The sequence below is a fragment of the Cydia pomonella genome, chromosome 1, assembly GCF_033807575.1.
Source record: "Cydia pomonella isolate Wapato2018A chromosome 1, ilCydPomo1, whole genome shotgun sequence".
Classification (NCBI taxonomy): Eukaryota; Metazoa; Arthropoda; class Insecta; order Lepidoptera; family Tortricidae; genus Cydia; species Cydia pomonella.
This window is the reverse complement of record NC_084703.1, coordinates 34,838,794-34,853,873: the sequence shown is the minus strand read 5'-3', so window position 1 is coordinate 34,853,873 and position 15,080 is coordinate 34,838,794. Positions and strand designations below refer to the sequence as shown.

At 39.4% G+C, this 15,080-nt stretch overlaps 1 protein-coding gene across 1 annotated transcript; it reads left to right on the top strand.

Annotated features, from left to right (window-relative positions):
* Nucleotides 1-219: 219 nt before the first annotated feature.
* Nucleotides 220-11,484, top strand: LOC133521018 (methylcrotonoyl-CoA carboxylase subunit alpha, mitochondrial). The gene is made up of 14 exons (XM_061855740.1): nt 220-455; nt 528-726; nt 1,062-1,279; nt 1,711-1,858; nt 1,953-2,090; nt 2,272-2,367; nt 2,728-2,911; nt 4,104-4,294; nt 4,770-4,901; nt 5,388-5,558; nt 5,873-5,993; nt 7,174-7,364; nt 8,630-8,761; nt 10,333-11,484. The coding sequence occupies exons 1-14, from the start codon at nt 424-426 to the stop codon at nt 10,504-10,506; spliced, it is 2,127 nt and encodes a 708-aa protein (XP_061711724.1). The 5' UTR covers nt 220-423; the 3' UTR covers nt 10,507-11,484.
* The last annotated feature ends 3,596 nt before the right edge of the window (nt 11,485-15,080 follow it).

Sequence of the window (15,080 nt, the reverse complement as noted above, 5' to 3'; positions counted from 1 at the left end):
AAAATGCATTTATTCTCCAGTTCCAGCCATCAGCCCCCCATAAAGAAAGTTTGTCAACCACTGCTCTACGCACGCACAAGATTAATAGATTTAATTTCTTTTGGAACGAAGCTTTATTATAAACTAACATTGGCTTACAGGACTTGCATCCAGGCCACAATTGTTTAAAAAAAAACTGACATCTGTTGTATCTGTCATTGTCAAAGAAAAGATGTGTTGATTCTGCGTTGTCTAAAATTGTTGAATTGTTAAGTTAAAGTTCCAACACGATAACAATAACGTAATGAGTAGGTAATAGCTTGGTGACGTATGAATCTTAATCAGTATTTATGGCTTTATCTCTTTCTCTCATCGTGGTGGGCCCGACCGACAAATTGTTATCACGTTATCACACCACATTGAGGCTCCTACACCGTAGCAATTATGTCGTACTTGAAAAGATTGAATAAAATTTGGTAAGATTCATAATTAATATACCTTACATTATTTTATAAGTAGATATAATTCACAATTAAATAATTTTTCAGTGAACTGAGCTTGAAGAATTCGAGACGAATAAGCAATACCCAAACAAAGGCTGATGTAAAATTACGACAAATTGATAAGGTTTTAATTGCTAACCGCGGTGAAATAGCATGCCGGGTTATGCATACAGCTAAGAAATTGGGTATCCAAACTGTGGCTGTGTATTCGGATGCAGACAAAAATGCTATCCATGTGGAAATGGTAATATTTAAACCTTTACATGAACTTTAACCTGCGAATGGGACTGAATATTTATTTATAAGTAATCATAACTGGAGGAAAGGAACCCCTAATGGAATCTGTAATTAGACCATTAATATATTATAATATCCCATGATCCCGTGGTCCCTGGAAGCATCCCCAGTGGCGTACAAATTTATAAACAGAGCAGCCCTATATTGACTTTATTTGTTATAGGTATTTACTTCCCATCTCTTACATACATAAAATTTGTTAAATCATCCCTTATCACTAAAAGGTTAACTGATGTAGATGTTGATTAGAAGTATTACTAACTGGCACGGTTTATTACTCAGGCAGATGAAGCATACAACATTGGGCCAGCTTCTGTTACACAAAGTTACCTGAACAAAAATAAAATACTTGAAGTAGCCAAGAAATCTCGCAGCCAAGCCATTCATCCTGGATATGGGTTCCTCTCTGAAAATGTTGAGTTTTGTGAGCAGTGTGCCTCTGAAGATATCATATTTATTGGACCCCCCACCTCAGCTATTAGAGATATGGGCATAAAAAGGTGATTACCTTATCTATTTTAATTGTTATCTCACAATACTGATTTATTTTTATTTAAGAAATTAGTATTTTATTGGGTAACTATGTTTTCACAAAAACCCATGACAAATGATGTGTGTGTGTGTGTGTGTGAAAATGTAACATGATAATTAATTCATTATTTCAAGTAGCAGTTTCCTGCCGCTTTATCCACATATGTATTTATCATAATTACAATTTTCAACCCGTTTCACCTACATAGTTAGACCTATTAGAGTGCCAAAATTCATCCAAATGGCTCAGCTATAATTGCCATATATTCACTAACATTTATACATCTACAACTCCATACATCCATACTTACTATCTTTAACGATTCTAATATTACTATTAATAATATATATATTTTTTAATCCTATGATTTAAAAATTCACACATAATTGTATTTTTTAGTACTTCCAAAGCCATTATGTCCAGTGCAGGAGTACCTATAGTTAAAGGTTATCATGGCGAAGATCAAAGCATAGAAAGACTGCAAGCAGAAGCACAGAGGATTGGTTTCCCAATAATGATCAAAGCAGTCCGTGGTGGTGGTGGCAAAGTAAGTAATAAACTGATTTAAACAATAAAGTAACTAGTTTGGTATTCATTGTATTTGAAATAACACACTCATGTTTGTTTTTCGTTTATTACAGGGGATGCGTATAGCAATGACGGAATCAGAATTCCTGCAACAGTTAGAATCAGCTAAAAGAGAATCTCTCAAATCCTTTGGTGACGATAATATGTTACTGGAACAATACATCACTGATCCTAGACATGTTGAAGTGCAAGTAAGATTCTATTTACAATAATTGGATTAGCAGTTGCAATATTTCTTTTCTCCTATTTAAATACTCTCTATTAATTGAGAAATAGATAGTTCCCTATTATACGAGGATTTTAAATATATTGTGGCCTATTGTACATTGAAAATAGTCTAATATTGGTTCTGTATCAGCCTATAAAATGCAGGTATTCGCCGACATGCATGGTAATGCAGTGCATCTCTTTGAACGAGATTGTTCGGTTCAGAGAAGACATCAGAAAATTATTGAAGAGGCACCCGCAGTAAGTACACATTTCAATCTGTGTAGAAAGAAGCTAGAAGAACTATATTGTTTCTAAACAAATAAAACGAATTTAATCAGTACTTACCTGTTACTATAAAGAAAAGATTATGCCTGAGACTTAACTATGAATAATATTTGATAATATTAACTAACGCGATATGGATGCAAAACAATTGATTTGAATATTAGGCGTATTTATTTAAACAAGGAACAATCCAGTTCTTTTGTACATACTCGTAGTTAAGCATTATGGATAACCGCAAAGTAATGCTGGATTGAATGAATTATCTAGTGCTTGGTTTTGTGGATAGTGTGATTTATGTACAGGCAACATGGTGTGGTGTTGTTATGATTTCAGCCGGGTTTGTCGGAGGAAACGCGCAAGGCGCTGGGCGAGGCGGCGGTGCGCGCTGCGTTGGCCGTAGGCTACGTGGGCGCCGGCACCGTCGAATTCATCCTGCACCGCGCCACGCACGACTTCCACTTCATGGAGATGAACACCCGCCTGCAGGTCGAGCACCCTATCACTGAGATGATCACTGGTGCGAATACACAATACTAAGGGCTCCTATACACGGTGCGAGAACTCGCTTGCCATTTTCATTACAATACGGGATTGATCGGTCGGCTGAATTAGTTGTCACCTCAATAGTCCGCAATGTAACTAAAATCGCATGCAAGTTTGCGTGCCGCCTAAATCGTCAGTTATTTAAAATATGTAAAAATACAATTAATGAAATTTATTCAAATAACCATTCAATAGCCGGGCCTCGGCCGAGGCGGCGCGCGCGTTTTCCTCGCCTGAGTGCGCTGCCTCGGCCGAGGCACGTCTACACTAGCCGGTTTGTGCGCGAGGAAATTGCCTCGCGCGTATGCTCGCTCTGTGTGGACCCGGCAGGATGATTTTATCTAAGCTGATACTCATTGTTCCAAATAGCCTATATAGCACAAATTCCGCCTTGAAAAACACTAGCTCCAGCATGAATGTAACAGAATTAAACTTAATCCCTCTAGTAGAACATTGTATATTACTTTCAAACAATTAATCTTTGGGTAATATGCTAATATGGCTCTATCGATACTATCGATGATTTCGCCAACGTCAAAGTGGGATCCACGTGGGATCGAATTAACATTTTATGTTGTTCACTTCAGCCAGTGTGCGGTATAAACAATAAATTATGGTCTTTAGGGCTCTAGCCACACACGGTTAGAGGTATATATATCAAATGCTCTAAGAGCACGACGTTGGTCGGTTGTTGGGTTATTAATGTTATTTTGAGCTTTTGAAGGCGATAGCTGGACTTGACAAGGACCACGTGGGGCTACCTGGCGTTAGTCAGAATGGTGGTTAAACTCGTATCAAGATTAATTCTTCATTATCTACACACTTTCACATTAGTTTTGTGAAAATAAGCTATCAGTATTACACTTTAAACAACGTTAATGAGCAAAAACAAAGAAATTAATTACGAGCCGGTGTCATCAAGCTGGCGGTCGACAAGAAACCTATAGTGTAATACTATACTTTACTTGAAACTTATATGTTTTTAACGAGTAGACATTTATTCTAAGGCGTGGCGTTCAAAAGGTTAAACAACGTTAATGAGCAAAAACAAATAAATTAATTACGAGCCGGTGTCATCAAGCTGGCGGTCGACAAGAAACCTATAGTGTAATACTATACTTTACTTGAAACTTATATGTTTTTAACGAGTAGACATTTATTCTAAGGCACTGATCTTGTGGAATGGCAGCTACGGGTAGCGGCAGGCGAGCCGCTGCCGCTGACGCAGGCGGAGGTGAAGCGGCGCGGACACGCCGTCGAGTGCCGCGTGTACGCCGAGGAGCCCGGCGCGGGCTTCCTGCCGCGCGCGGGTACTCTTCACCGCCTCGTGCAGCCGAGCCCCGAACAACACTGCCGGGTACGTGTGCTAATTAACAGCATTCACAGGCCCAGGTGGCCAGGCATCTTACACTGTCATTGCGTTCCTCAAGCAACGTTCTGCTGTTTGTCTTTTTGGTTGGATGGAAATGGTGAAACTAATTTAGTTTCATCATTTAACCAACCATACAAATGTTTATCTGGTTTTTGAAAGGTTCTAATTAGACTGAAAGGGAGTTACATTATAATGGACATTGGGCTTAACCAGGTTAATTTTATAGGCCGTTAAGCTGTACGTATTGCTCACCCGGTATTGTATAGTCCTAGCCCTAAGTATACGTGTTGCATGGTAGATTATAGGAAATTGTAATAGTCATAGTCATAGTTTAACATTATTATTTAAGTCTGTTACTAACACTTATATGGGCTATGCCTGAATTAAACGATTATTTAATTTAATTTAATTTAATTTAATTTAAGCACGCTTAGTAATTTTTAGTACATGTTTTTTGCAGGTAGAAACTGGCGTGCGGGAGGGCGCGGAGGTGTCGGTGCACTACGACCCCATGATAGCAAAGCTGGTGGTGTGGGGCCGCGACCGCAACGAGGCGCTCGCCAAAACGAGGGCCAAGCTCTCCGAGTATCAGGTTCGTTATTTTTTATCCAAATGAGCTGTTATATGAATGTGAACCCTAGGTACATAGGTATAAGATGGTAATGCATTTTAAACAGGCTTACTTCCTCTCACACAGAACGGAAACCGTCGGCTCGGTAGCCAACCAAACATCATAGTTTAAACAAGGCTTCACAAAACAGTCTAACATGCCGTCATTTTGTGGTTCCACTACATTGAATCGTGTTTCAGAGAGTAAATGGACGAGTTACTTACCAATACCTATTACTATTAAAAATACCCAAATCACTGTATAAGACTCTATAATAGTTAAAGAGTTCCCTGGACTCCTACAGGAACCCGTAATCAGACCCTGATCATCTAGAAAGCATACCCTTTCATTTCAAACAAAAAATAGTTTTCGATATAGATCTGATAGTCTGCGAGTCCATTGTTTAACAGTTGAGAATCCGATCCCGAAAAATCACATGTGTTTAGCTATATTGTAATACTGTCACAGGTGGCGGGCCTGGAGACTAACGTGAACTTCCTGCTGCGGCTGGCGGGCGACCCCGCGTTCGTGGCGGGCGACGTGCACACCGCCTTCATCCCGCAGCACGAGGCGCGTCTGTTCGCCGCGCCCGCGCCCGAGCGTCTGCAGACCACGGCACGCAGCGCCGCGCTTGGACATGTGAGTACTATTTATCACGTATGTAGCGGATAAAAATATGACACATTTCATTAAGGCGTTATTCCTCCAAGCTATCTCCAGGCCCAAATTTATCGAGTACCCTGTGGGTCAGGCATGGTGACCCTTTTAATAAAGGGTACCTACGCTATTAGATAGAAGCCTTCCTATCCCTCCATATACATGGCCGAGATATTTTCAAATGTTGTTTACAAACATAAAACGGTGTTAATTGATATAGCTTGAATAATTAAAAAACTGCATTGACTTAATATGTAGTCGAACATTGTCATTTCTTATCGGTTTTAATGTTTCAGGTGCTTCTGTCCCAAAAAGCAAGCACGAGTGAGGCAAAGAATGGAATCGACGTTTCGCCGAGTGCATGGCGACCGAACTATCAATTTCGCAAAACGATTTCTCTAAAATTAGACGGTAAAGGTATGTCATTACATTACATTAGGGAAAAAAACTAGTTTGCTCCGGTGCTGCTTACTTGATAAGATTATGAGGAAAGTACAATGAGCCAGACAAGACATAACTATGTAATAATAATGTAAATAATACCCCTTCGAGTTTATAGGCTAACAAGGTTTGTTTTTAAATAAATGACAAATTAACGGAAGTACACATAAACAACGTCATCGATTCTTTATTATTTATTGCGCTTTTTATATTTTTTCTTTATCACAAGAACTCATTAAAAGGAAGTGAATTAGTCGGCCGATTTCTGTCTTCATTTTTACATCTTGGAGGATTTAACAACCAAAGTCGCTTTTCAGTGCTTACCCCTCTGTCGAAAACCTTGGCCAATGGTCATATGTATTGTATGGACTGACGTTTTTCTGACATGGCTATTTTTACGTTACGTTAGGAGGCGAAACTGATCCTTTCAGTCATTCTCAGCTCCGTTCGGCTCAACATTGCTACGAGCAATTATTAGGGTTGGCACAACTTGACGTCCCTTTGTGTGTACAGTCAGCATCAAAAGTAGCGGATGAAACAACGCGCCAAAAGTATCTGATATTCCGGATAACTTTTCCAAATATGGATAATTCTCTAAAAAGCACTTTCAAAACTATATCTTTTACAGTCTAAATTGGTCTACATATGGAACCATCAACTTTCGTTAAGCTGTTACAAAATGGTACTTTTGAAACCTTGTTTGATCCGCTACTTTTGATGCTGACTGTACAACCATAGATAAGATAATGACTTGAATTTTGACAACCCTAAATAGCCGAAACGGATAGTGCCATACATTAGTTAGAAAGAGACTGGCAAACTTTTGTAGGAACTATCTTTTCTGTACTATTACTTATTCTGTGGTTACGTGCAAATAGCCATACATTTGACGTGCCGCTCTCCCGCAAAAATGAACAGAATGTTTTATACAGAAAATTACAGATAAGGCGTCTCCAGTTGTTAAATCCTTCAAGTTTTTATACTTTTACTTGAGTAGCCACCAAAGAGTAAAGTAAGTATATAATTACACTTACTACATACACTGGTCACACTGACACTACCCTATTAATTTAACACTGTAAACACATAACTTGTACGTAACCTCTTGCTGTGCTTTGCCTATAAAAATACGAACTAATCATTGGAGTCGTTTCAGATATCACAGTAGCAGTAGAACACGTAGGCCCGAAACTGTACCGGGTGAAAGTGGGAGACGGAGAATGGCAGGAGGCCGAAGCGTGGCTTAGCGAAAGCGAGCGCGGCGCTCGGCTCACTACCGTCGCGGGCGGCCGGCGCAGCACCGTCGGCCTGCTGGCGTTCGAGGACCAGCTCCATGTCTACGACAAGGTGAACTGTCTACTGTTGTTAGAGTGAGACGGGGAGTGAGAAGTGCGCGATGCGAGACTTACCAATGTCGTGGGCGGCCAGAACCAACCCGCTTGTGAACGAGGATCAGCTACACGTCTATGACCAATTGAATTCTCTGCTATTGTTAGAGCGATGCGGAGATCTTTAGGGCTAGAACGAGTGTGGTGCGAGACTCACCGCCGTTGCGAGTGGCCATCCACTTCTACGATTAAGATAAACTTCCTGTTGTTGTTAGATTAATTCGGAGGAAGGCGTAGACGTAGCTGACCGTGAGACGAAGAGTGGTGGGAGTCGGGAGACTGTGTGCCACAAGATGGTGGAGCGTGCATCCCTGTAGCTGCCAATACTAACCGTAACAAACAAAATTATAATGTGCATTATGTTGTAAGTCTACCAACCGGTTTGGTCAGCTCAGTTTTATCTTCGCTTTTCGTTTCTTTTGATTTAGTTGTTTTTCTGCAGTTATAAATGCTGTAACTCCTTGATAGCAAAGTGTTATTATAAAAAATCATTTGTGTTTCAAAATCCAACTTTTAAATACCGAACAACGTCATTATTTGAATAATTATTGTCTTCTTAATTTTGGTATTGGGACCGTGCGAAGTGCATGGTGCAGGTAAGTAAAGCGATCCCAGCGCGTGGTAAAAATTTGAACTAACTGCGGATAGCGTCTTTGAGATTTCTTACAAGATACATAACTAACGTATTTAATTTGGTAATTATTATTACTGTATCCGTGTAAATAGCTTTGCAAATGCCACATACTATCTGATATTTTTCTAGAAGTTAAGAATGGGTAGTAAGTTATCCTTAAAAGATGGACATTTAACATCCCGGACTTTTTTGTAGACCCATGAAAGAGAGACAACCCCGCCATACATTGTGTTGTTATAGCTCAAACGAATTAGGCAGCGTTTTCGATTAAATCTCCTTGCCAGCGTGATTTTTTCCGACAACATCGTTATGTTTCAACCAATTTACACAAAACCTTAACAAGTTATACACCGAAACCTTCCTCAAGTATCACTATATTGATAGATGAAAGTCGTATCAAAATCTGTTCAGTAGTTTTTAGTTTTGGAGTAGTTTTATAAGATGTAGTGCATTGACGTTTTCCACTAGAGTTGCGTACGCTAGGTTGCGTGACAGTCGTGTACATAGCGAATAGTGCCAGTATGAATCTCAAGGAGCGACAAGAGCGTATATTATATCTGCCAATATAGTAACCCGATGGGTTTCCACAGGAGGGCCAAACGATAGCCTTGCTCCCGCGGGCTAAGTACGGCGGCGCCGGGGCCTCGGAGGCGTCCTCAGACAGCGCCTGCTCGCCCACGCCGGGAGTGCTGGAGAGAATACTAGTCAACCAAGGCGATAAGGTAAGCCACCGCTGGTCAACTCGAGTTTTCCTGCCCATCCCTGCACTATAAACAACACACTTAAATAAGCGTTAAGAGGGGGCGAAAAACCAGGAAATGAGTAGGAAGCAGAAAAAACAGCGCCGCGCGAAACTTGCTACGGAAGATATGGCAATCTCTTAACGTTTTACCTCAACATCTCCGAAAATACCTATACTTCTATTTAAATTTTGCTCCTCATGCATGTCGGCTATATTACTAGCTTAAAGAAAGGACGCTTAGCTCAAGTAGTTTCATACATTGACCAGCCTGTTCCTATACCTTTGACACGCGCGATATGCTCACGGGAAACGAGCAGACGGACGGACGGACGCCGCCCATGGACACCTGTTATAAATTAGGTCATAAGTTCTGTCACAAAGGTTTCGACTGATAGTGTAATAAAAAAAGTTTGCCATGATTTGAAAGCTTGTTTTACACTGATCAAAACGTAATATAATTTGTTTAAAATTTAGATCGCATCTTTATTTACTACTTTTTTTGCTTTGGGATTGTCGTTACACGCGAATACGCTGCTGGATTGCGAAAAATAATACTTCACAAACGGAGTAAAAATCAGTGTCACATTAATAAAATAGGCACAATTGTTTATTTGGATAAACCTGAACCTACTGTATTATAACGTTATTCTATCACCAGCATTTAGTTCTCCGACAAGTCTGTACTTCAACTAGTATCCTTCTCACTTAGAGTACTTTTCAGTTACACGCTACTTTGACTGCCATCCACGTAGGTTTGGTAAAACACGTACAGTTGCAATTTTGGCGATATCAATACACATTAATTATATATTTTAAGAAAGATAAAAGATCCAGCTTTTGTTTAATGTAAGACTCAACCATGTAAACAATAAAAATAAATAAATAGGAATCAAAATCATCTTGTACAGACTGTTTCTGAACAAAACAAAATTTCGACAATTTCGACATAGTTTATAAAATAGACGTTTATGAATAAGGGGGTAAGTGTATTGCTGTCCCGCCTATGATGCCGACGCCAATGACACTGTGGGAGCGGGACAATAATATAATATGTGCGTGCGATAGAGACGAACAGGCGGGTCAGTGTGCGATTTTTGAGTTTCAGTTCTAAGTATGGGGAACCCCCAAAATGTATTGTTTTTTTTTCTCTATTTTTGTTTGAAATCTTAATGCGGTTCACAGAATACATCTTCTTACCAAGTTTCAACAGTATAGTATGAAAAAAATACTCTACGAGTATACACAGAAAAACGTGCAAGCAAATATTATGAAATTTATGAACATCACAATGAAACGGCCAACGAAACTTCCTATTCCTAATCTAATTACATACGTCCTGGTAATGAATGGACTTCAATGTCATAATATAAAATCATAATTTCGAAAAAGGTTATCTATTTATATTAATATGATATATGTATATCCAGATTTTGGGATAATTTTTCACTTTATTTAATCGACTGAGCTCACAAATTTCGAATGTCACAATGTGTCCAAATCGTATGGAAATTATCGGGAGCGGTTTTTTAAACATAGGCCGTATTCGTATAGGTGGTGAAAGGACAGCCGCTGTTTGTGGTGATCGCGATGAAGATGGAGTACGTGGTGCGGGCAAGCCGCGCCGGCGTGGTGGCGAGGCTGGCGGCCGCGCGGCCCGGCGACGCCGTCGGCAAGGGCGCCGAGGTCGTGCGGCTCGAACCCGACACTTCGACTACAACCAACTGAATCACCTTGGCCTATTTCACTACACTGACAATTTCCTGTCCATTTCCGGGTCTTTAGCCTTTCTGTAGGCCTAGCACAGGAGGGCCGCGACAGTATCTCGTCCGCGATATAGAGTACACACTTTTTTCGAACTGTATTTATTACAGAGGGACGGGTAGTAGGTATATCTCGCGGGCGAGATACTGTCGCCCCACTCCTCAGGTAGCCCGGCTCATGCCATACCTCATTTTTAGAGTTGTTGGAATTACAATTTTCTGTCAATATTAAAATTTCAAATACATGTCCCGCTGCGGGATTTTCTCAAATTTAACAGTACTCCCAAAATCATACAATATGTATAGATGCCTGCTAGGCGGGTTGCGAAGCAGTAAAAACTACTGATTAATTTTAAAATGTCGTGTATCAAAGGATTGAATTCACCCGCGCCGCTTCGCGTTCGCGAGTTATTCGCTCACGTAAGACACTGCCTTAGTCTTTGTTGTTATTAACATATTTATCATTATTTTTCCTTTTTTTTCTTTTTTAGCTTAGCTTGCGGCTGAGGTTTAAGTTACTGTATTAGTAAAATTAATGGGGGTGTGAAATTGAAATAATCTATTTAGGAATTTTATAACATGTTCTATTTGTTGACATTCTAGCAATGCAGATTTTAGTTCCATTTGAGGGAGAATCAACTTTTAGCGTCACTCGTTGCCATGGTTACGATTAGTTGTCCAGGGGACAAAAGTTCATTGAAATACTGATTTTATGGTACTTAAATGTACCAATGTCCATAATGGGCCCCCTACTAAGCATGTTAATAGAACGGCATACAACGTCTCTTCAAACAAACTGTGCCACTGTTGTCCCTTGGACAACGGGACAGGATAACAAAACAAAAAAAGTTGATTCACCCTTGAGCATTATATTACATTTTTTTACTTCTGTAAGTTGTAAGTGTCATTATGTTTATGAGTATATTTTTTTCTAATTTCTGAAGGTCGTGTTTTACTTATATCCTTGTATAGCAGCAATAATATTGCGAAACTTTAAACGGAGCATGATTACGGTTTTTTTGTTTTGATAAAATTGAAAATTTAATAATATCAGCACTTTTTGATTATAGGACCAAATAAAGGTATTCAAACAAATTTCATCTTGATGGGAATTAATTCTTCGAATTTTTTTTATTTGATTGGCCTAGTTGTGACACATTATTATTTAAGCAAACGGGAAGTAATCGCATTCAATTAAGTTCTAAAATTACCTTCAACTCTTCTCCGAGACTATAGGGACAACGCCGTCCTTGAAACGTCGGGTCAGATGTAATTCTTACGCGATTAAGTCCCGTTTTCTTAATCAATAATTTGCTATTTAAGACACTTGTGGCCATTGGTTCTTGTCAGAGCTAAGCCCCTACTGAAGCTCGGCCCCTAACATGGATGAGTTTAGCAGGAAAGCTCTAAAGGTTGCAAAACCCTATGCGGAGCATGGTCTACGTCCTGCGTCTTCGCTTACACTTGGACATTGGTCGGCTCTACCTCCGGCCTTTTGCGAAGCACGGTCTCCGAATTGGCTTACACTTGAACATTGTTTATTCCAAAGTCTGCTCTAATTATAATCAAAATAGTTACACTGTTCATAGCTTTCGGGTTACTCTTAGGCAAGTCATGTTACGAATACCTTGTAAACCAAAGCAGGTTTTAATCGCGTAGTATAATCAGTAATCATTTATTGCTTTCATAGGTAAGTACATTAGATGTTACATTTGGATATCGGACAGCTATGAAACCTGTAAGGGCACTGCAAATTTAAAATTATTCATTTAACTAACTAATAATAATACTTAACATATTCTTAAGCTAAATATAATTATAGTAATTTTACATATACCTATGAGATCTTGTAATTTGTTTATTACCAGTAATTTAACTTTCAAAAAACTCTTGCAAGTTATAAAAACTATTATCTATTAAATACTTTGTAAGTTTTTTGTTAAATATATTATCTATTTTTCATTTTTAATATCTGTAATTTCCGTTATTTCGTTTAGGCCAGCTTTGATAAAGGTTGCTGGACACAAACTATCATGCTATCAGCACTGGTCAAGTCTTACTGATGGACATAGACTATCATGCTACCAGCACTGGTCTAGCCTGAACCGCTGGACATAGACTATTATGCTACCAGCACTGATCTTGTCTTACTGCCGGGCATAGACTATCATGCTACCAGCACTGGTCTAGCCTTAACTGCTGGACATAGACTATCATGCTCTCAGTACTGGTTTAGTCTTTACTGCTGGACATAGACTATCACGCTACCAGTACAGAAGCGAGAGTGGAGGTTGTCGCTCCTGCAAAGATCCTTGTTGTAAAGATAACATTGACTACGCCTTCTAGCATTCAGCCGCCATATGAATGTTCAAAAGATTAGGTTGGGATTTTACATATTATTTATTTATTCAAGCTTTATTGCACAATACATGAAGATACAAATGGCGGACTTAATGCCTTAAGGCATTCTCTACCAGTCAACCAATGGGTTAAACCAGAAAGATTAAGTAGGTGCAGTGTCTTTTACAGGTAAAGTAAATAAATTTGTATCCATGACTATATATGAATATAAACTATATATTGATAAACTTACACATATACTTAATACAAATAAACATACATAATTTTGGGATTTTATGATTGTCTACTAAATTACTTGTTAAAAATATGAAATATTACTGGGTGAATCAATTTTTTCTTGTCGCTCGTTACGTTCCCCTGACGGTATCTTAAAATTTTGATTTTATGGTATTTAAATATATCAAACATATGCATACGTTTATGGTAGTTATAAAACCTTTTCACAATGGGCCAACTATAGAGGTAAAAAATGTACTGAATAGGTAATCGCAAAGGGAATCGTCGGTTACTTCGTCTTGGTCTTAGTGGGGTTAAATATTTCGAGTTATGGAGGTATTGGGTTTTGAAGGGAAGGGAATGGTATTTTATTTCGTGTTAACGAGGATTTGAACCTGACAAATAGAACTCAATGCATCGAAATTGGCAAATACCTTAGTGACATTAAACCAATATCGTTCGGTGTACCACAAGGCAGCATTTTAGGACGTCTATTTCTCTTATATATAAACGATATCTCGCTTGTATCAATAAAAAATGCTGATATCTTGTGTTACGCCGACGATACTGCAATAGTTTTCCACGGTCCTTCTTGGGAGGTTGTCCAAGTTACCTCCGAACACGGAATCTCGCTAGTATCAAAGTGGCTGAAACAGAATCTTCTTACCTTGAACACATCAAAAACTAAGTTTCTTTGTTTCCATAAAACATCTGCTTCATCTCTAAGATCTCTGAGTAATCTTAAAATCCATATCCCTAATTGTTTTACCTCTTTCGCTCCAGCCCAACTATGCAATTGTGACACCATGACGAGAGCCAGTTCAATCAAGGACCTAGGAATTCAAATTGATGATAAGCTCACCTTCAGGGAGCATATGATTGCTGTCTCAGGAAGAATAAGAAAATTGATTTACACAATGAAAATGCTCCGAGAGTCCGCTAACCTTTCCTTACTTAAAACAGTTTATTTGGCCCTTGGTCAGTCAATAATAAACTATTGTATTCTTGCCTAGGGAGGCACAACAACTACCAACCTTATAAAACTTGAACGAGCGCAAAGAGCTGTTCTAAAAGTAGCCTTGCGAAAGCCAATGAGATATCCCACATTTAGTTTATACCATGACGCTCAAGTGCTCAGTGTTCGAAAGCTATATATAATAAGGGTCGCATTACATGTACATAAAAAAGTCTTAAACCTCCCCGAATATAAGACATTACTTACCGAATAGAATACATAAAGGACGAATTGGACATTCAACTTTTGAAGCATAAAGCGGTAGAAATTTTACAGATGTCGGTGAAATACCGAAAATACTCCAAATTTTCTCTTAAATGTCCCATGATTGGTGCCGTCAACATATGTAGCTTGATTTTTGAATACATAAATTAAATTAAACAAAAGCACATTGCAGTGAACCCCCACAGCACACGCCACCACAAGGGCCACAAGGGTGTTGGTAGTTTTAATGTTTAATTTCTCCGAACCGCTTGGCGGTTGGCGGCGGGGGAGGCATGTTGCTATGCGCATCGTTTCGTGGAACTTTATTCGGCATAGAGAGGCGGGAGCGGATACACGGGGGCGGAGCTTGCATTTTTTTATGAGCTTTTTACCAAAACCCTAAATCAGTAATTAATTAGGCACGATGGGTGAATCGACAGGAATAACATTTACGAGATTAGCGGGAGGTTCCAAGAATTAATGTCAAATTGATCAAACAACCGGCTCGACCATAGCAATATTACCCGTCACGGCACGTCCGGTCTCTGAGAGAACGGTCGGCATTAGGGGAGGGCAACCGGGGCTACAGCCCCGGGGCCTCCACAAAAGATGGGCCCCCACAATAGAGACTCCGGAAAATTTACCATTTTATTTGGAAAATAATTTGGGGCCAGGGGGCCTCCACTCCTTTATTGCCCGAGGCCTCCAAACCTCTAAATCCGGCATTGGGTCGGCATTGTGGA